The sequence below is a fragment of the Magnolia sinica genome, chromosome 4 (assembly GCF_029962835.1).
Source record: "Magnolia sinica isolate HGM2019 chromosome 4, MsV1, whole genome shotgun sequence".
NCBI classification, from domain to species: domain Eukaryota; kingdom Viridiplantae; phylum Streptophyta; class Magnoliopsida; order Magnoliales; family Magnoliaceae; genus Magnolia; species Magnolia sinica.
The window spans coordinates 5,801,736-5,823,744 of record NC_080576.1 but is presented as its reverse complement, the minus strand read 5'-3'; the positions used below and the strand labels follow the sequence as shown (position 1 = coordinate 5,823,744).

General features: G+C 37.8%; 1 protein-coding gene and 1 long non-coding RNA gene across 13 annotated transcripts; both read left to right on the top strand.

Annotated features, from left to right (window-relative positions):
- Positions 1-604: 604 nt before the first annotated feature.
- LOC131242253 (uncharacterized) lies at positions 605-22,003 on the top strand. Of its 12 annotated transcripts, XR_009169561.1 has the most exons (17): positions 773-912; positions 2,789-2,992; positions 3,095-3,248; positions 5,179-5,252; positions 7,807-7,890; positions 8,148-8,228; positions 8,793-8,873; positions 11,473-11,565; positions 16,766-16,945; positions 17,163-17,230; positions 17,394-17,445; positions 17,871-17,924; positions 18,011-18,103; positions 18,747-18,813; positions 19,957-20,216; positions 20,380-20,555; positions 21,301-22,003. XR_009169561.1 is itself a non-coding variant. In XM_058240781.1 (13 exons), the coding sequence occupies exons 1-13, from the start codon at positions 771-773 to the stop codon at positions 19,222-19,224; spliced, it is 1,104 nt and encodes a 367-aa protein (XP_058096764.1). In that variant the 5' UTR covers positions 605-770; the 3' UTR covers positions 19,225-19,374. The 12 variants fall into 12 exon arrangements, 3 of the variants coding, with proteins under 3 accessions (XP_058096764.1, XP_058096762.1, XP_058096761.1); XR_009169563.1 differs by lacking the exons at positions 773-912; positions 2,789-2,992; positions 3,095-3,248 and adding exons at positions 3,295-3,991; positions 4,079-4,144; XR_009169557.1 differs by lacking the exons at positions 2,789-2,992; positions 3,095-3,248 and having other exon boundaries at positions 605-912.
- Positions 927-2,529, top strand: LOC131242255 (uncharacterized). The gene is made up of 2 exons (XR_009169566.1): positions 927-1,216; positions 1,257-2,529. It is a non-coding gene; the product is annotated as an uncharacterized LOC131242255 (long non-coding RNA).
- Positions 22,004-22,009: the final 6 nt, after the last annotated feature.

Genomic DNA, 22,009 nt, shown 5'->3' with positions numbered 1-22,009 from the left:
CACCTGATACTTGAAGCTACTTTATTTTTTTTTGGATAATTCACTAAAATGATCTGTAAAAACGGATGGACGGCGTGGAAACAGAATAAATAAATCAAGGTGGGCCGCACTTGAAGAGCCGCACCGTCCTGGGTGAGTCCCGGGTCTCACCTGATCCGCTACCAATTTATACGTCCACTTTAAATTTAATCAAGATTTTAACGCGATTCGCACGAGGATACATTGAAGAGATTACTCTGGGTATAATAGTCACAGGAAATACATATATATGATCTGTTCCACATAATATGTGGATATAGATGTTGAGAAAGCTATGTATCAAAAATTTCCCTGGTCTGATCATCAGGTGGGCCAGACACAATTCCAGTTAGGGATCCCTAATCGTTAATTTTTCTACAGCATTAGGGACATACTTAATTTTTTTTAATTCCCTAATTTATGAGAAATATAATTTCCAATGGATCACCCACCTGACCTGATGCTTGTCATGGATCTTTAAAATTTTGACATATTGACACGTGTGACACAAATTCATCTCTTCAGATTTACACGCGCGAATCTCAATAGCATTCCCGAGATTTTACAGACGCAAACGCAGTATTCTGCGAGTGCGACGGGAGAAAACATCGCTCTCGGCTCGGGTAGGAACGGACGGCGAATCTCTCCAATCCTCTCTTTAATCACGTGGATTAACGATCGATGAAGCACTGATCAACAGACCATCCACATCAAAGGAGGAAATCTCCTCCTCTTCCTCTCAGTCCGTTGCGATGGATGGAATGTTCAAAAAGCTGCGGAATCTAGATGCGTATCCAAAGATCAACGAGGATTTCTACAGCCGTACGCTCTCCGGAGGCATCATCACCGTCGTTTCCTCCATCGTCATGCTCTTGCTCTTCATCTCCGAGCTCAGTACGTCGCGTCTTCTTCTTCTCTTTTCCCCTTTCATTTTACTGTTTTTGGGATTTTCTTTCGCCGTTTCGATTCTCTCTTTGCTTTTATTTCTTGCCGTTGATGATCATGGCCTCACCGTTACTATAAGAAGAATATGAAATCAATCTTCTGGAAGAAACATTATTCGATATTGGATTGCTTCGATATGCATCGCAGTGGATTGGTAACCTGAGACGTTGATCTGGTGGGCTGCATCATGGGGTGGGCCATTCCGTAATGTCTACCCCGCCAGATGATCCTACCCGTCTAATTGAAACAAGCAGTTGCGAGCGATGTTTGAGATTTAAAAATTGACAAATCAGGCGGTTAGGATCTGTCTGTTGGGGAAGATTTTGGTTTGCTCTCATTCACCATGCGTACCGCTATTGATTTGGATCGCCGGGTGGGCCCCACCTGTGTAGTTTGTTCGGTTGCTCAAAAGCTCGATCAAGCATGACACCTCTGTCATACCTGTTAGGCAAAAGCGAGTTGGAACGGTATTTTAATAGATGAAAAATGAAAACCGAAAAAACAATTTTAAGATTCGGTCACAAGTGCACGCCAAAATCATGTTTGAGTAACAATTTATATCGTGGTTTGTGGGTTTTTATTCTGCTTTGTGGTTTTGTTGACAATGAATTCATGAAAAAACTTCTTGTCAGGACAGTCAGAAGCTATGAATGGTGAAATTCTTGAAATGTTTGTGAAAAGAAGCGGCGAGGAGACGGACCTTTTTTCCTTTAGCCATTTAGTGATGTTTTGAGTTCTGAGAGTTGTGTTCAGTCTTTTTCTGGTTACTGGTTGGGCCCCTTAAAACAAAGGTGAATTGGTTTGTTTTGTTAGAGAACATGTCTGCAATCCTGCTAGCCGCCTTGCTATTCAGGTCTATGATTTGAAAATTCCCATAATAGTTTAGCTTGACCCAGCCCCCCTGTTTGGGCTCTCTACATGTCAGGGGGGCACATCAGTTGGTAATAAACTGCTGTGATTCCTGTCTATTTTGTTCTTAGTTGTGTCAATGAAATGCCTCTATTGTAAGTTTCAAGATTGGCCTGTGCTGAAACCTCTGACATTGTTTCTCTGGCCATGTTAGATACTGAAGTCTCTTTGAATAGTTTCTTATTGTGTTACTTGCAAATGTGCCACAATTGTTGTGCTTTCTCTTTTTTGATCCACATGTCCATATGATAACAATAGTATTAGCCATGTTTAAATCGATGTGTGGTCAGAGACAGCCAGGGAAGTAGAATCATGGTGTATATTCATTGATGCTTTGTAGGAAAGAGATATGTTATTGTTGTTGAGCTCAAGTTGAATTAGAAGTCAGTGATAGGAGTTAAGAGAAGGAATAGAGCCTCTTTGTTATGGGTTGCTCCTTTAAAGTGTTGTTAAATGTATTTTGATGGGTAATCTGGGTTTTGTTGTTATTGGTAGTGTGTTTAGGCGTGAGTAAAGGACTAGTTCGACTCTATGTTACCTATGCCGCTCACCCCCTTACATCTTCCATTACCAATTGCACAATCAGATAGTAATGACAATATATGAACCAGATCACAATTTTTACTTGCCTAATTATGGTTTACATATTGTTCAAAATTATTATTTTTTTTTTCTGGTTTACACTCTTATTATTGGTTACGTCTAATTAAAATTTGTATTTACAATTAGAGATTTATTCTTCAATTTATGTAATATCAGGCAGATACAATTTAGTACTATGCGTGAAAGATTTATAATGATAACATTCATAATTTCATAAGTTATGAATTACAATATCTATTTTGTGCATAATAACTATATTATGCATGCATAAGACTATGTTGCTAACCAATATTATGTGCACATGCTTGCAAAGTACGGTTTATCGGACAACACTTGGGAGGCCAACTGTGCTCACTGAAGAAAGGGAGCAACTTCTTCAGTCTACAGAGATTTCTCCAGTCACATCGGATTCAGAGGAGTTGAGGATAGATCAGGTCTTGGGAAGATTGATGGTGCAGGGACATGCCATTATGCAATATTTTCGAGTCTTTGTATGAGATTTCTGTCAATAGAGATGGTGAGTTGACAGTTTTTCTTTTCAGAAGTCGGGGACAAAAGTTTTTGGGGCCACATTTTTAGACGCAATCTTAGAGCAGAAGAGATGGTTTCCTTCTCTCAGCAGGCGTTTCTTTTAGGAGGAGTTTATATTCTATGCTTGGGTGCTGATTGGAGCCTCTGGGATCTCAAATCCAATGGCAGATTTTCAGTCTGTTGAGTTCAGACATGATGCAGCATGGCATTCCGCGGTTTGATGAACTGGTGCTCCATTGAAGGTAAGAGCTTTCTTCTGTAAGCGTGTTCAGCCAAGATTCCAATATTGGATTACCTTAAAAGCAGGGATCACTTCTTCCCCAGAGATGCTCGATGTGCTCAGATGCTGAAGAAATAGAACTGTCTTCTTTTGCACTGCCCTTTCGCTTGGCATATCTGGTCATCGATTTCCTCGAGATTTTGCATTAGCTGGGTTCTTCCCGATTCATTGGAAGCATTCGTTGCCGCTGGTGGTTGAATGCCTGGCAACTTATCGGGTTCCTTTGTGGAAATTGGTTATTCAAGCATCAATTTGGTGCTTGTGTTTTGAAAGAGATAATAGGATATTTAGGGGGGAAGCCAACACTGGGTATGACATTTCTAAGAATATCTTCAGCCTTGTTGTGTTATGGAGCAAGGCTAAGAAAAAGATGTTTGGACTTCCAAATCTTTTGCTGATTTCTAATTTGAGAAAATTGTTAATGTGCAGCTGGGGTTCTGCCTATTAAAGAAAATGGCATAGTGTGCTAAGCTAAGTATTGATAGGAGCTCTTTTGGTGACCTGAGTCCGGCTGGGATTGGAGGCCTAGTTAGGGATGAACAGGCAGAGACCCTGTTTGAGTTTGTGGCCCTGTGGGTGTTCATGATTCAAATGTTGCTGAATATGCCACTTTTCTCCCGGGGATGAAATTGGTAATGGACAGAAATTTCAACCCAATCATCATTGAAGGGGACTCAAGCAATTCTATCAGATGGATTAAATCAGGTTGGTGACCCTGGTTTATAGCCAATCTTATTGAGGAAACTTTGGACATATGCCTCAACATTAATATCTTTCTCTCACATGCACCAGGACGCTGATTCAGAGGCTGAAAGGTTAGCCTAGAAGGTTGTTATGGGGAAGCAACTTCAGATCATGGTCAGGAGATAGAATATCTGGGTTTTTGGATCTCTTAGTCTGGTTTGGGGTTTGTAACTTGTCCCTGGATTCTCAGAGCGGGTCCTTTTCAGTTGTTGTATTTGCTGTTTTCCTTTTTTTATTTTTCTTTCTTCTTCTTCTTTTTAAAATCCTCAATAAAATTTCTACCATTCATTTAAAAACTATATTGTCCAAAACTGAAACATATAGCCCGATATTTACCAGTATCGCCCAACAATGATATGGCTGTACCGGCTTGTATTGGACTGAAACTGCCTGATAAAGGGGTTAAGACAGGATGATAGAGGGCCATATCGGTGGTGAATGATATGATACCCGATATAGCGATTTAAAACCTTGACCCTTGGCATACCACGTACAAAAGGAAGTAGTGTACCAGTGTACGATGTATCCATCTTCCTTGTAACAGATAGCCCCATGATACCAGTAGCCTGGACTTCGACTTGCTTTCCAGTCCTTTCAGAGTAAGAGGTTCCAACAAAGCGTAAGTGAAGGCTTTGCTTGTGAAATTGATGTTGTTGGATTCCTTGGCAGGGATCATGGAGTGGGATTCGCCAATTCTATATTTCAGGTTACATTGTCTTAGAATTTAGAAAATAGGGATATTGTTTCATCTGTGGACGTAGATAGAATTCACAAGTTCTTTGTTGGAGAAATGATGTTGCCCACCCGACAGTCTCTTCATATTGGGCAATCTGCTCTTGCCTTAATTTGTAATTTTATTCCATCCAGAAATTTTTATGACAGTTTGTTATAAAAAGACAACTTGAGTTCCAGGGCTAGCCTGAAGTTTTTGTGTCTTAAATTAATCAGTAAAATTATTATCCTTTTCCATTCAATCCCATCTCTTCCATAGTTCTCTCTATAAGACATGAAGCTCATTTGAGATCTTCTTTTTTTCCTTTTTTTTTTTTTTTCTTTCGTGATTGTCTAATATATGTTTATTTATTTTTCTTCTCATAGGGTTTCCTAGCTCTTTCATCTATGGCTTATGTTTTTCCTTTCATTTGCAGGACTATATCTTCTTGCAGTTACTGAAACGAAGCTTGTAGTAGATACTTCTAGAGGAGAAACTCTTCGTATCAATGTAATATCACATTTTACTGTACCATTTTAAAAAGTCACATTTACTGTAGAAATATCTCAACTTTCTGATAACTGTTTTCCGAATCTGGATGATTTTCTGGTGTTTCATGGGATTTAGGTGTCCTAGTTACAACTAAGAACCAAGTATTAAACATTTCTAGATAGATTTGAATCTTAAAATAGTTTCTAAGAAAATCTTGATCTTAAACTTCAAAAGTTTGCTGCTGTTTCATGGGATGTAGATGTTCTAATTACAGCTAAGAACCAAGTATTATGTTCAACTGTTTTTCAAGTTTCCAGTAAACATCTCCAGATATCTTTTGAATCTTAAAATAGTTTCTAAGAAAAATCCTGATCTAAATCTCTAGATATCTTTTGAATCTTAAAGTAGTTTCTAAGAAAATTCTGATCTAAACTTCTGAATAAATTGCCTGTCGTGATTTTCTGTAACTTGTCAGTTTTACTGAAAGTTTACTTGAGTGCCCTCTGTCAGTACTAAGCTGGTTTTCTCATCACTCATGTCATGTGAAAGACCTTGTTCAGAGTCAGTTTGGACAAGATTTCTGGAGAAAAAAATCCCAATAATCATGAGGCTCACAATGTCAGCAAGGCTGGCGTGTTGCCATTTTGCAGGTAGCCTCTTGCAAAACACTAATCTTTCAAGAGCCGACCTTGTTGGCACTATGGGCCCTATGATATTTGAGTACTTTTCTTGAGACCCGTCCAGCTAGTATGTTCATCTGGCTATTTGGGATGTTCATCAGTCTCTCAGAAAAAAAACCAGCATTGCCTTTGCCTTTTTCCCAGCATTGGGGTTGGCTTCTAAATGATAGGTTGGCTATTAGGGATGCTAAGCATTGCTGATTTTGAAAGATTTTTGGCACATCTATCTTAGTTGCACTTAAGTTGAGTCATGTATGTTTTCTTTTGGGAAAAGGACCAATTATCCCCTCCTAATGCTTTAAGCTCTCGATCAGTCCATCTTCATATATGCATTCCAACAAATCCCCTTCTTAGAAAACCCTTCCTTGCTAGCCCTGCAATAAAGTTTTTTTTAAAAAAAATTGCACTCATTAAATTTCTATTATTCCCCATATACTCACCTATCCTCTTGTTGTCTCTGAGATTCCAGAGACATACACTGGTTTGAGTGCACCTGCTCATGCACTGACATCTCCACATACCAAATAAAAGATCCAAGCTGCTCATCAGGTGGATGACATGGTCTCATGGGCTGGGCAAAAAATTTAGCCAATCTAATAAGTAGTGGCCAACAGATGCAAAAAAGGGGGCAGTTAGAAGGATGGTCAAACACACCAATGTGCTTGTGTAGCCTAGGAGATGTGTGACCAACTTGATTTTTACTCCCGTGTATGGTCATGATGAGACCCATTGAGTGAGCAGCTTGAATGTTGTAGTTTGACATATGGGCAATAGGGCAACCAACTTGTGGTTACTATGACTCATCCTTCTCAGTGTCACACTCATGCAACTATCTAGACCATCTAAATTGTTGGGTACATTTTGGAGAGAACATCATCATTATCATCATCATCTAAATCTTATCCCAGCTAATTGGGACTGGCTACATGAATCCTTTTCAGCTATTTCACTCTATCAAGGGCCATATATCTTAAAATAAAGCAATTTTAACCACTCATTTCATGGATATCAAAGTAGATTGTTAAAAATAAAATAACGAGTGGTCCAAACTCCAATGGAAAATAAACAGTTACAATCATATTCTTGGTATGATTTTTTTCCAGTGTTCTCAGAGCACTATAAGACATGGTGCTTCTAGTTTCATTGGGATGCTTAGACAGTCCAACCATTGATCACGACTGTTCATTGGGTTCACTGCACATTTCATGAGCTATCATGCAAACATCACATCAATTTGACAAATAAGAACCATTTGATCAGTAGTCTTTAATATGGATGGTCAAGAAAATTTACATAAAAGTAGGTTCAAACAACAATTTGATACATCTATTTGTTAGGGCCTGCCATGGATTGCTTATGGATCTAAAGAATCACTTTTGTCAAGCAATTGTAACCATCACATCCATGGCTTCGAAAATGGATGGCTATGGAAAGTAAAGGCCAAATCAATGATGGATGGGATATTCTGATCGGTATGATTTTTGTATGATACGTGTGAAAGTGTTCTGGACTTAATGGACAGTTCAGATCGACTAAATGGACTGTACCAGTGAACCAATGCAACTAGGAGACTTACCTTGTAGTGCTCTGAGGGCACTGGAGCAGTTCTCTCTTTTGAGTCATGCTCTATCCCCAGTTAGGTTAATGATTTGAATGGTCTAGATTAATGTTCCCTCCATTTTCTCCAATACAATGAGCAGTCTCTGAAATGCAAGGGGTGATTTGGAACAAACATTAAAAGCAGGGTGGATAGTCAAAGAAGTTCAAGCTAGGGCATTGTTTGTCTTGATCCTTTTTCCTTGTACGAAGTATTTACTTGTGGAATGTAGTTTTGTAGTTCTATTTGATTGATTCTTGTCCTTTTTTTCTTTTTTCTTTTTTTGAAAGTGCAGTTTGATGTCACCTTTCCTGCCCTCCCATGTTCAATACTAAGTCTCGATGCCATGGATATCAGTGGAGAGCAACATCTTGATGTAGTATGTATCACGAGAAGTGACATCTTGTAATTTTATGATCAATTCTTGCATTCTTTATCGTGAAAAGTGTCATCTTGTAATTTTATGCTCAATACCTACATTCTCCATCAGCTTTCGATGATCCTGTCTTATCCATTCTTTCTGAATATGGAGTCTGGCTGAGAACTGGACTCTATAATTCATTCAAGTTTCCAACCGTGCTGTTATGTACTGTTTGTGGTGGATTAGACTCTAATATGCATCATATTTACTCGCAGAGACATGATATAATCAAGAAAAGGATAGATGCTAACGGGAATGATATTGAGGCTAGGCCGGATGGAATTGGTGCACCTAAGGTTTGTAACTTGCTACCTTGTTGCTGATCTTCTGCATGGTGTCTAAAATTTGTGAACCTCCTTAGTCTCCAGTTGCATTTTACTTTCTTTTGTTGTAATACATTGAGATCATATTTTTGGCCCATTCATCTCAATTGCTGATAACATTGTAACAAAAGCTTTCTAAAAGTCTTCTAAAAGTCTAATACCATTACTCATGTATCTGGCACTGCATCCAATGACATCAAACCCTCACAAGAAAATCAATACAACCTTGTCTGATGTGGCATTTTTGAGTGGCTGATACAACATTGTATTGGGTAGTACTCTAAGAAAATGGTTGATATTTAATGGAGAGGGCAAATCTTTATCTATTGTTTTCTTACATTAGCAGACTTTGTGATTTTGGCTTGATTTTTTTGTCCTTACATGTAGTTGCTGTGCACTAAGATTATGTGGTACACCTTTATGTTTTTTTTTGTGTTGTTTTGTTGCATTGCATTAATTAACACATCAACTTTTTTTTGTTTTTTGTTTTTGTTTTCGTTTTTGTTTTGTTTTTTTTTTTTTTTTGGTTTTATGCAGATTGAAAAGCCATTACAGAGACATGGTGGAAGGCTTGAACATAATGAGACATATTGTGGTTCTTGTTATGGTGCGGAAGTGGTATGTTTATGTCTGTACTCGTGTTGATCCAAATAACTAGTTTTTATTTTTTGAATTATAATAAGCCAGAAGTTTGGACAGAAAGAAACAGCAGATGCTTTGATAATATATCTCATCCAGTGAACAGTATTACCGCTTATGCTAAGCGTTTGCTCGTTGAGTGGGCTGCGTCTGACGCTAGCCTTAGAAATCTTGATTTTTCTTTTTTATCAGTGCTGTAAGGTCCACCTTCTCGGCGGACCGTCTCTCTTGCTGGGTGGTTCTTTTGTTTCTTTTTGTTTGTTGTTGCTCTTTCTTGCCTTTTCCTGTTTTGTTCTTTCTTTTCTTCTAATGAATTTTCAGTGTTCTTTCAAAAAAAAAAAAAGAAGCCAGAAGTTAGTTATTTTGAACTCGTAATTGGTGGTCTGTAATGAAAATTTTAGACACCTTACATCCAATGTTGTTGTGAGGCATTTCCATGACCTTCCATTTGCTAGTTTTTCTATTCCATTATTGGTTCATCTTTTGTTTGCTTTGTTCTTTAGTTGGTATTTGAGATGCAATCTCAGTTTGCCTACTTTCACGCTCATCGATCAGCCTTCAATTGTTGTTAGATTCAGCAATGACATGATTTATTGTCTATGGCTTTGAGATCATATGGGAAGAAATTATTCAGGAAAACCAACATAGGGTTTTGTATTTTGTAAGGAGAGTTTTGAACTATTTCATTATATATGCATAGGATATTGTACTTGTTTTTGGGAAGGCCCAAATTGCCTGACCTAAAAACGATGCACAATGAATAAATTTGATATTATTATTATTATTATTATTATTATTATTATTATTATTATTATTATTTTACTTTCATGTCAGCATTTTATCTGAACCTCAAAGTAGGGTTTCTGAGTAAACTATTTTTGACCCAATCTTTATCCACTAGAGGTTTTCATGATCTTGTCTCTTTCTCCTTTCAAGCTTAGAATTTATTCAGAAGTTATCAGTGTTTTAAATAGCATCGCATGAGTAAATAGCGTAGTTCCCATGTTGCGTATGCTATATGTACTGTAGCATATGCTACAAGCTTGTAGCGTGTAGCGTGTGTAGCTTACACTACACCATACTGCCAGTTTTATTAAAAGAAACTCCTTTTATTTAGTAATGTTAGTTTAGATGCTGATGTAAAATGGTGGTGAGCAATCCTTCTGACACGTGGCAATGATTTGGAAGTATCAAGACGATCCAAATGGTGTGTCCTATTGTTGATGAAGAATATCTGTACATATACCCATACCAGATAGTTTTAACCATCTGTACAAGGGCCTACACTTGTAAGGCTGAAGATTTATGAGTTCTCTAAGACTCACAGTCTTAGAAAGCCCTCTTTCAAAAGCCCTAATACTCTCAATGGCAAGCCCTCTTTTCACCGAACTTCCTATCTTCAATTCTCCCAATCCAAGCAGCCATTAGAGACGAATCTTTAGGGCATTGATCAGTCCTGAGAGAAGGTCCTATGGCTGAAGTTTCACGGGCATTGGAGCCCAAACAATGGATAACTTTGAGATTCCCCATTTGAAGTGCGTACGGCTGTGGGGCTGAAGATTTGCATTTTTTGATTGATTTAAAGCTAAATATAGGTATTTTTTTTTACTCTTTATCTCAGTTAATAACATTTATTTTATTGTGATTGATTTAGAGTGCCTTTTGATTTTATTTTCCATTTTTTTTTTTCATTTTTGGGAGTCAGTACTGTGCAATATTGTAGAATAAGCTTGTTCTACAATCATTTGTGTAGTGTATAGTGGTTGTCCTGTGGCATGTGGTGTGCAGTGTCCACGTGATGATGGTGGTGGTTGTGTTTTCTATGTTGTGTCTGTCTATTATTTTCTATGGTTGATTGAACCATCATGTGGGTTTCCATGCAACAGTTGGTTTAAATATAAATAGATTGACTTTGATAATTGATAATTAATAACTTGTTTTGAACATGCTTTTATGTGAAAAAATGAAGCACTATTAGGCATTTTTAATTTTTTTTTTATATTTATTCATACTATTTATCATTTTTTCCTATTATTTTAACTAAAAAATAGAAGTATCGTGTAGTTTACGATACATGCTATAGAGGGTTGAACGCTACGCAATACACTATGTGCTATTTAAAACACTGGAAGTAATTTAGTTAATGATTTTTCTAATTGCCCTATTCTAGATATTATTTTCTTTCTTGTGATCGTAAGGTTATTGTGTATGTATAATGGATCTGCAGTTTGAACAGTGTTTTGCCACTTCAGCTTAGGCTTAGATTAAATCAAGTGTGGGCTGTGGGGTGTACTATAGTTGAGTCCAAGGTTCAGAATCAGATACCTCTTATTCAAGTTTTTAATGATCTTTTATATCCATACCTTTAAGAGACTGGATATCGTAATTGCTAACATTTGTATACTTTGCCGTTTATTTGTTACTTTGCTCTTACTCGCCAATGCATAGTCAAAGCTTCAACTATTGCTTTTCTGCTTCTGTGTTAGAATTTGATTTCTTGTTTCTAGTACGTTGTGTTCAGTTATGTTTTTGATGCTTTCCTGCTACATTGCATCTGAGTTCCATGTTCCTTTTGCAGTTTGATGAAGATTGTTGTAACTCGTGTGAAGAAGTTCGTGAAGCATACAGAAAGAAAGGTTGGGGGCTGTCGAATCCTGATTTGATTGACCAGGTTTTTCTGGAAGAAACCTATTGTCTGTTTTCACGTTTAGTCCATACTCTTTACTCCATAAAAGCACTCAGTACATGATGTTTGAGGGGATATTTGTTACAATGATCATCTAGGACACTGTTAGTAAATTCTGAATCACCAAGATTTAAAAAACAAAAACAAAAACAAAACAAAACAAAACAAAATTAAGCAGTTTCATTGTCATCGTCATCATCTAAGCTTTATCCCAACTACTTGGGGTTGGCTATGTGTATCCTATTCCGGCATTCCACATTATCAAGGAGCATATCTTAGTTAAACCATAGGTAATAAAATGTTTTCTTCTTACCTCCATCCATGTCCTTTTGGGCCTTCCTTCCCCTTCTATAACCTTCAACTTGAACCAACTGCTCTTAACTACAATTCTTGGCCTTTGATACACATGACCATACTATCTAAGTCTACTTTCCCAAATCTTTATTATCTCTGAGGATATGCTCATAAGTCCCCTCAAATGTGTTCATTTATAATTCTATCCTTCCTCGTCTCGCCACACATCTATCTAAAGTCTCAACATCCTCATTTCAGCTACATTCATTCTATGAACGTGTTCTTCTTTGGCTACCCAACATTCTGTCCTATAAGGCATAGTTGGTCTTATAGCCATCTTATAAAACCTTCTCCATTTGATTGGCATGTGGAGATCACATAAAACTCCGGAGGCACTCCACATCATCCACCCAACTTTAATTCTGTGAGCAATGTCCTTCTTAATCTCTTCGTTCTCATGAATTACCGACCCATAATATCACAAATGGTCATTTCTTGGTGTTTCTTGGGCATCAATCTTAAACTAATTCATCATTTCCACTTTATTGTTTCTAAAATTGCATTTCATATTATCAGTTTTGCCTGTCTAATTTTAAAACCTTTATATTAAAGCATCTCGCCCTGGTTTGAGCTTTGCTTTATCCCCTCCATTGTCTCATTGATCAAAACTTTGTCATCTGCAAACTACTCGCACCATAGGACCTCTTCCTGTAAGTGCCTGATTAACACATCCATAGCCAATGCAAAGAGATATTGACTTAACGCTAATGCTTGGTGGCGTACTGTAATTAGAAAACTTCACTTGTCTCTCCATTAGTGATCTTCACATTAGTTTCTGCTCCCTCACATCATGTTAATGTATTATCTTGAAACTTGTTTGTTTCCAACAACCACCAAATTATCTCTATAGGGATGTTATCATTTTTTTCTACGACAATAAAAAGCATGTAGGGATCCTTTCTCCTCTCCCTGTACTTCACCATCAACTGTCTAAGTGAGAAAATAACCTTGATGGTTGACGTTGGCATAAATCCAAGCTGATGTTCAGATACTCATGTCTTCTTAAGCTTGATCACTCTCTTCTAGAGTTTAATAGTATGACTTGTGAGTTTAATATCATGATAATTAGTGTTGCTATGCATGTATCTCTCTTTTTTAGAAACCCCCATAACAGATCCCTTTAAAGTACAAAAGCATGTATCCTTTATTCTTGTAAGTAGGCACCACGGTACTTTTCCTTTATTCGTCTGACATTTTCTTTGTTCGTAGTTCGTACAATATTTTGGAACAACTTAGGCAGCTGAAAAGAAAATCTGTCTTCTGTGCACTTAAAGACCTCTACGGGTATACCATTTAGACCTAAGGTCATTTCCTTTCCCCATTTTTCTCAAAGTTTCTTTCATTTCGATATACTAATCCTATGAAAGTATCTACGGTCTCAGGCCTCATTTGAGTTTATGATTCTTTTCATGCTTAAATTCTCAAGAGTGGTCGTCGTTCAAGAAGTTCTAGAAATGACTTCTCCACCTTTCATTGTTCTCGCCATGCTTAACTAATAACATATGGTTATCACTGATATGTATGTAACAAGATCTAGGTCCTATACTTCCTCTCCCACAATTTTGCAAGTTTGAAGACATCCTTCACCTTTTCTTGTCCCCAATCTATTGACAAATCATCATATTCCTTAAGTTTGGCTTCACTTGCTACATTCTAGCATTCTTTTTGGCATGTCCATAATCTTCTAAATTTCTGTTGTTTATATCCCTTGCCAAGCCTTCTAACATGATCATTCTTAATAATAGCTTTATGGACCTCATCATTCCACTGCTAAGTTTCCTTACAAGACTAGTTTTTTCCTAGAGATACTGTTGAAAGTTTATTCGCCACTTTCATAAGGCTAAAGTCAAGGAGGGGATGACTCTCTCTTTGGGTAATGAGGAAAGAATTCGTTTTTGGGAAGATGTGTGGAGGGACAATGAGCCTCTTCAAACCAGATTCCCTAAGATTTCTCGCTTAGCTCTAGATCGCTCCATCGTGGTGAAAAGTTTCTTCGAGACCTGTAGAGAGTCGATCTTTTGGAACTCGCCATACCGTCGTAACCTTCGTGATGACAAGATAGAAGAGTCTGCCACCCTGCTGGAGTTCTTGCTCCTGTGTATCCCATCGGTTCATGAGGAAGATTCACAGGTTTGGACAAATGATAAGTCAGGAAGGTTTTCAGTTAGATCTTTTTATCACATGCTCCACATTAGTGAAGAGAAGAATGGAGTAACGGCTCATGTGTGGCATTATGGCTCTCCTCCCAAGGTTGGAGCTTTTGCGTGGCTTGTCGGTAGAAAGAGAGATTTAACAATTGATAATCTTCAGAAACGATCAATGCTCATTCCCAATATGTGCTGCATGTGCAAGTTGGATGCCGAGATGATCAACCATCTATTCATCCATTGTTCCTTTGTGACATGCATTTGGAATTCTATTCTCGCTAAATTCCATTTGGCCTGGATAATGTCTCATAAAGAAAGTGGAGGATCTTTTATTGGCTTGGCACCGGGTCTCTATCCGCAAAAGTCCTAAAGATGTTTGGAGGCTTTATCTTCTTGCTGGCCTTTGGCGGATTTGGGGAGAAAGAAATGCTGGATGTTACCATAACGAAAGTAAACAAGTAGGGTGGGTAGCAACTAATGTTTGGCTTTCAGTTTTTGGTTGGGTGGTGAGTAAAGGCTGTTTTTTTTTTGGGGGGGGGGGGGGGGGGGGGGGGCGGCATGCGTAATCCTTCCCTTTTCCTTTTGTTTTTTGTTTTTTTGCACTTCTTGTTTTTCTGTTGGCGTTATCTCAGTGCCCCTTAATGAAGTTTCTTGTCATCTTTCAACATAACATTAACTTCCTTGAGACACCACTAATCAATTGATTCCCCAATAACACTGCTTTAGGAATTTATTCCTTTTAAATTTTGCCATGGAGACCTATTAATTTCACTCACTCTCTTCCCTCTCTTGATGTAAACATCCATAACCATTAGCCTATGTTGCATGGCCAAACTCCTCATTGGCATGACGTTGCAATTTTGACATATTGACCTTTTGCCTTCGTAAGTAAAAATAAATCTCCTTTTCCCTTTTCCTTTTGTTTTTTTGTTTTTGTTTTTGTTTTGTTTTGTTTTTTTTTGCACATCTTGTTTTTCTGTTGGCGCTATCTCAGTGCCCCTTTAATGAAGTTTCTTGTCATCTTTCAAAAATTAGCCATCTCCTTCCACATAATATTAACTTCCTTGACACACCACTTTTCTTATTTAATCATTTGATTCCCCAATAACACTGTCTTAGGAATTTATTCCTTTTGAATTTCGCCATGGAGACCTATTAATTTCACTCACTCTCTTCCCTCTCTTGATGTAAACATCCATAACTATTAGCCTACGTTGCATGGCCAAACTCCTCCTTGGCATGGCGTTGCAATTTTGACATATTGACCTTTTGCCTTCCTAAGTAGAAATAAGTCTATCTAGCTTTGTATATGATCAACTTTTAAAGGGTTATTAAGTAATCATTTTACTTTTTTAAAGTATGTGTTTGTTATTTCAAAATCGCATGTCATGGCAAATCAATTATAGCATCTCCCATTGTAATTCTATTTCCAAAACCATATCCTCCATGTACCTTTTTCATATCCCCTACTATCTTTTTCTACATGACCATTTAAGTCCCCTACCATCAATATCCTTTCTCCATTTGAAATACATTAAATTAGTCCATCCATCTCCTCTCAAAATTGTTTCTTAATTATCCCCTCTAATTCTGCATACACCTTTTTCTCTTAACGTCTACAACTTTTTTCTTTAAATCTCTGTCTACCACCATCCTTGCCCCGTTGTTATTGTTGTCCTTTCCTATATAACAAAGTTCAAATCTAATAAATTTCCTTAGCTTTTGCACCCCTCCATTGGTCTCTCATATAGCTTCATCATAACCACTAACTCTATATTCTTACCTGTCAAAATTCTTACATTTCATGGGACAAGACGAGTCATATTCTTCTGAATTAGCTTCTTTACCCACACATTCAAAACAAAGTAGGAATCCTTGCTACTTTTCACCCCAACCATGTGCCATTTTGGCATGTCACTCCTAAGGGACACCCCCTAGCCAACCCCTTGCCCATTTCTCATTGTCCCCAGGTGTTGGTGCAGCATGTCACTTGCAGGGAGTGCCCTAGCATGAGCTTGAAATGTCATGTCAGGATTCATGAGAAGGATATGGCAAAAAGTTTGCTTTGGTTGCCCACTTGACACAACCCTCCTTTATCCACCTTGGGACCAGCAATGAGAGCACAAAAACGCACACTAGTGGAGTTAAACGAGGCTGTTTATTAACTAAAAAAATATTTTTCCATAGGCCTTGCATGCACTATGTAAGAATCCTCATATGTAGATGTTAAGGGTATCTATGCCTCTCAGCTGTGTAACAATAATTTTGGTGGAGAAGTGTCACTAGATTCCAGAAAAGATTTGCAACTATACAAATTTGCAGGAAGCATCACTACTCACTACATTCCAGAAAAGATTTACGACTATGGAATTTTGCAGGTTTACCATTTTCCCCCCTATGGATATAACCCTTCGGACCAACCAACATTCTATTAAGGCACATGCCTGTGGCCTCTAGCTCAGTGATGGCTGGGTGGATGAAATGGCGGTTTTATCCCATAATTGACTACCACAAAACTTCTTTATACCAATGGGGAAAATCAATATGATATGCCTTACATATTTTTGCCAGTATACGGAATTGTGAACTTATGTAAGTTGAATACTGGAATAGCTGGCTCCTATGATTATGAATATAGATGGATGATGTTCAAATGTTTCTAACTTTTGTGTCTACCCTTTTAGTGCAAACGAGAGGGTTTTCTCCAAAGAATTAAAGATGAAGAAGGTGAAGGATGCAACATCTATGGATTCTTGGAAGTTAATAAGGTCGCTGGTAATTTTCATTTTGCCCCTGGGAAAAGCTTCCAACAGTCAAATATTCATGTGCATGATTTGCTGGCATTTCAGAAGGATAGTTTTAATGTAAGATTGATCCCGTATTATCTTTTCAGTTCCTTTCAATAAAATTTTGAGATATTCATTGAAAAGAAATAATCTCGATCTCTGTATATGAAATGGCCACTAAAATTTGCACTAAAATTTGTCATTTTAGTAAATATGAGATTCTGTTGCGTAAATGTTCTCTTATCATTTTTTTCTCAACAACAATAATGTTATCTAATTCATCTGTTGTCACCAGATTAGCCACACAATCAATAAACTATCCTTTGGAGCACATTTCCCAGGCGTTGTTAATCCTCTTGATGGGTAATTCCCCTTACCTCAAAAAAAAAAAAAAAAAAAAAAAAGAAGAAGAAGAAGAAAGAAAGAAAAGAAATCCTCTTACCTCATCCCAGTAAGCCATTCAGTTGATTGAAACTGAAAGAATTTTTATGAATATTGACTTACATTTAATCGCTGGAACTTTCAGGGTACAATGGGTGCAAAAGACACCATATGGGATGTATCAGTATTTCATCAAGGTTAGTCTCACAAAGCTGCCTTCATCAATGTATGTATAATGAAATTCTTATTCTTTAGGAACAAAAATACGGCAGCCCAAAGAAGTAAATTTGTTTTGCCCAAGACATTTTTATTTTTCTGTCCCATGCATAATTGAGAGAAGGCCAGTAAAAGAACCTAGTCGGTGGCCCATCATCTACATGACTGCTATTTTCTTGTATTGGCCAAATCATCCTAGGCACAGTCATAATGGCAGGCAATTCAATTATTGTGCACAGTCTGGTTTCTATGTTTTCATTATTCTTTTTTCTTCTTTTTTTTTTTTTTTTTCTTTGTTTTTTTTCCCCCTATTTCTTCATATTTGCCTCAAAGACATGGTATTACTTCACTGAGTCAGAATTAGATATGTTTCAGTGAGAGATGTTTTCTTGGTTTGCTGTCTCAGGTGGTTCCTACTGTTTACACTGACATAAGCAGGCACACAATCCAGTCAAATCAGGTGCAACTAACACATTTAAATTGCAATTTCTGCTTTGTTCTGCAGCGTTATCTGATTCTAACTAACTTGCATTCTGGATTGTGCAGTTCTCTGTAACAGAGCATTTTAGGGGTGCAGAACTTGGTCTTGTGCAGGCTCTTCCTGGAGTTTTCTTCTTTTATGATCTTTCACCTATTAAGGTGAGCTTTGGTCCCCAACAAAGTCCGTTTGTATCCCCTGTATTGAGCGTTTTAGGTGTATCCTTCAGCACTGGAATCAGTTCGTATTGGGTGATATGTACTGGTTTATGTCGATACTCTAGATCTTGTTGATGACTGTAACATCATAAAGGTGTCATTATCATGATTTAGTAATCATTACAATCAATTTCAGTTTCTGATCAATGCAGAGTTTCATTGTTACTGTTACTTGATGCATCCCTTCGAAAATCTCATGGACACAACCTTAGTTATTTTGTTCTCTTGACTGTTTATGGCATTCATTCTCTTTCAGGTGTTTTGATCTACTAATAAACACGCTTCTGCATGATTCTCTCTTATTACAACTTTTTTTTTTTGGGTTAGCTTGTTAGTACACATCCATGTCAGTACACACACTCCATGTTAGCCACCTCCACTAGGGATCGATACCAAGACTTCAAGTGTTGAAACGAGGTATCTCCACTCAGTCTGCCAGTTGAGCTATGGATCTGGGTGTCTCCTATTACAACTTGATTTCAGCAATGAAATCTTGAACATTCGATTCTCTTTACTCAAACTAAGCAGTAGTCATTCCTTTTGGCTTACTTCTCATCACATGTTTAAATTAGTACTTCTGTTGCAGGTGACTTTCATAGAGCAACATGTGTCCTTCTTACACTTCCTCACAAATGTTTGTGCTATTGTTGGAGGTAATACTCTCATCTTCTTTTTCCTTCTTGTTGCTTCTGAGTGCACTCCAAAAAATTCTACTGTACGCATGGAAATTGTGCAGTTATCAGGATTGTTGATTTCATGGGTTACGTAGAGATGGATAGCCCGTAAGTCAATGCAGACTGATAAGTTTGATGATCCAGAGCGTTGGTCTGTTAAGTCCCACCGAGATCTCAGTGACCAATATTAGGAACCTTTACTGTTGAATGTGGATAGTTATTTTATTCTCTTAATAACCATCTACCTGTAGGCCAAAAATTGAAAGGTTAAGATCCAGTTCCATTCTCAATTAACCGCTATGATTTTCGTCATCATTCTTGAAAATTTTGTATAGCAACATTTCATCTTTGTCAGGATTCATCAGCTATAAGTGCAGACTAGGGACATGAGCATTTACTGTTGAAGGATATTTACTTTCGTCTTCTTCATTTTATTTTTCCACACTTGTATTTTCTAAGTCTCAAGTTTGTAATTTTGACTTAATATTCTTAAATAATCTAAGCTTTTCAAAGTAACAAGACTATAATATTTGACTGAATATTCTAAAACAATCTAAGTATATATTTACTTATGTTCAGGTGTCTTCACAGTTTCTGGAATATTGGATTCATTCATTTATCATGGTCAGAAGGCGATCAAGAAGAAGATGGAAATTGGCAAGTTCAGCTGATTGTCAACTGCATGTGTACAGCTTGACTCTGGCATGTCAGCTGAATGGATTTCGACAGAAGGATGAGTTGAGATGATTACTTTTGGGATGCTTGTCAAATTCAGCTGATTGTCAATTTCCATTCATGGGCTCACCTCTAGGTTGAATGTTGAATGGCTTTCTGTAGTGCAGAAGATGGAATGGCCTCTGCCAAAGATTGGCAGGTAACAACTAGATGATGTCATGAAATTAATTTAGCGAGTCAATAAGATCAGTTTCCCCCCCTCTTTTTGCTATTTTACCTCTTCACGAAAGTACCTCAATGTAATTTAGCATTTTCTGTTTGTTTTCCTGCAAAAAATGGACCATTGCTAGAAAATGTTGAACATCTAGATTGTGAAAGCTGGTGGGAATTTTGTGATTTGTGAATGAAATGATCTAGTAATTTTGGAGAAATCCAAGTACTTTGCAGAAAATTTCAGAAACTTGCATGTGCATTTTGCTGATTCCACGATTGAAGGCAGAGATGCTGAAGGACAACATCCTACCATATGTCAGATGGCCATAAAAAAAAAAAAGGTTAGTTATCCTGTCCTTGTGTTTTAGTGTTTTGCCTGATATTGTATGGAAGACCGGCTGCCTATTTTTTTGAAGCAGAATCTCGGGTGTAAAATCAAGCAGGATCACTCATTCCTCACTTTTAGAGAGAGTAATCAACCAGTATATCATCCGGTGGGAGCCTAGGAGCAGGAGATCGCCCTCTTTTTTAAGAAAGATTATTCCATATCTGTTTCCTTTTATGGGGGGCTGCCTTTTTGCTGATATGGGAGTCGGTGGAATGCAAGAACATAACGATTTTCTCCCTTTGTCGTTGGCAGTGTCTGCCAAACCCCAGAAAATGGAGGAACTGGAATTTGATGCATTGCCCATTCCAATGTGAGATGATCAGTGTGCTTTACACTGGATTCGGCCTGAGCCCAGAGGCCTGTGGATTGGATCTGGCCCTGAGTTTTGAGCTGAATAATTAATTGGACTTGACCTGGCCTGCATCTGCTCTGTCCTGAAAGATAGGTGCAACCTGGCTGCTTCTTTCTCTCTCTTTTTTATTTTTTTTATTTTTTTTTAAATTTAAAAAAAAAAGAAATTGGTGAGCAGACCAATGGCAGGCCGGCCCAGCCTGAACTGATTGCTTTGCTCACTGGTTTGGACTGGACTTGGGTCTTTTGCCCATGGGCTCGGCTTGCAGTTGCTATGGCTCAGCACAGCCTGGCCCATTTCCCATCCTAATCAACGCCCCTTTCATCTTTAGCTCTTGGGGTCTGGCAAGAGGTGGAACATCAATCCACGCCCCTTCAACGTATCAACCGGCTCTTCTTGGTATAGACAAGGGATCGTAGGACCGCCGCACATGATTCCAGTCAAAGAGATTCTGCGGTGTTTGGATACTGGGAAAGCTATTGTCAGAATCCAATTTTTGTGTTTGGACCATAGGAAAGAGTTGTTGAGAGAGGAGAGAGCTTTTATCCTTAACGCAAAATAATAATAAATAGATAAATAAACAGTCGTTTGATGGGAATGCATTTCTCTAAATTTTGCATCCCATCGTGAAGATGAAAATCGGAAAGGGGGTAAATTTCGAGAAAGGAATTTATGTGGAAATTCATTTTCCATCCTTTTCCAGAACAAACACAAATTCCGCCCCTAACTAATGGGATTCATTTCCCTAGGACTGGATTCTCAGTGGCCAAACAACATTAATGGATGAGTTGTACCTTGAAAGAAGATCTCATATTTGGATATATCTTATCTATATTAGGTGGAGTCTAAAAGACCAACAATTTGGATCATTGAGGAGGTGGAGCTGTCACCTGTGAGGAGAAATTTATCGAGAGATCATAAATTACTGACTACATACAGCATTCGCTATCATTACAGATGCGGGGGATTGGCCTACCTTTCGAGAAACATTAGATGACACAAACGCTAAGAAGCGAATGGTGGCTATGCAGGACGAGATGAATTCCTTATACAAGATTGAGATGTAGGAGTTAGTGGAGCTTCTTGTTGAACGTAAAGTAGTCGGATGTAAGTGGATTTACAATAAGAAACATGACAGATACAATGCGAGATTGGTTGCGAAGGGGTATGCTAAAAAAGAAGGCATCGACTTCAATGAGATATTTGCATCAATTGTCAAGAAGGTATCCATCATATTTGTGTTGGCACTGGCTGCCCAATACAATATAGAACTAGAACAAATAAATGTAAAAATTACTTTCTTATATGGGGAATTGGAAGAATAGATCTACATGAAGCAGTCAGATAAGTTTGAGGTGCAGAGGTCAAAGAATAAAGTTCACAGGTCAATGAGGTCGTCGTACAACTTAAAACAGTCGCCTATGCAGTGATATAAGAAATTTGATACTTTCATAGTGAGTCAGCGGTTGATCAGAAGTGAATTTGATCATTATATTTACTTTAAGGCATTGAATGATGGAGATTTCATTATACTTGTATTATATGTT

Bases quoted from the DNA above. Each gene is read 5' to 3' on its own strand.
- LOC131242253 (XM_058240778.1), top strand. From the start codon at position 771: ATGGATGGAATGTTCAAAAAGCTGCGGAATCTAGATGCGTATCCAAAG. The intron at 16,946-17,162 runs GTAAGATTGATC...TGTTGTCACCAG, and splicing joins TTCAGAAGGATAGTTTTAAT to ATTAGCCACACAATCAATAA. The intron at 18,104-18,746 runs GTGAGCTTTGGT...CTTCTGTTGCAG, and splicing joins ATGATCTTTCACCTATTAAG to GTGACTTTCATAGAGCAACA.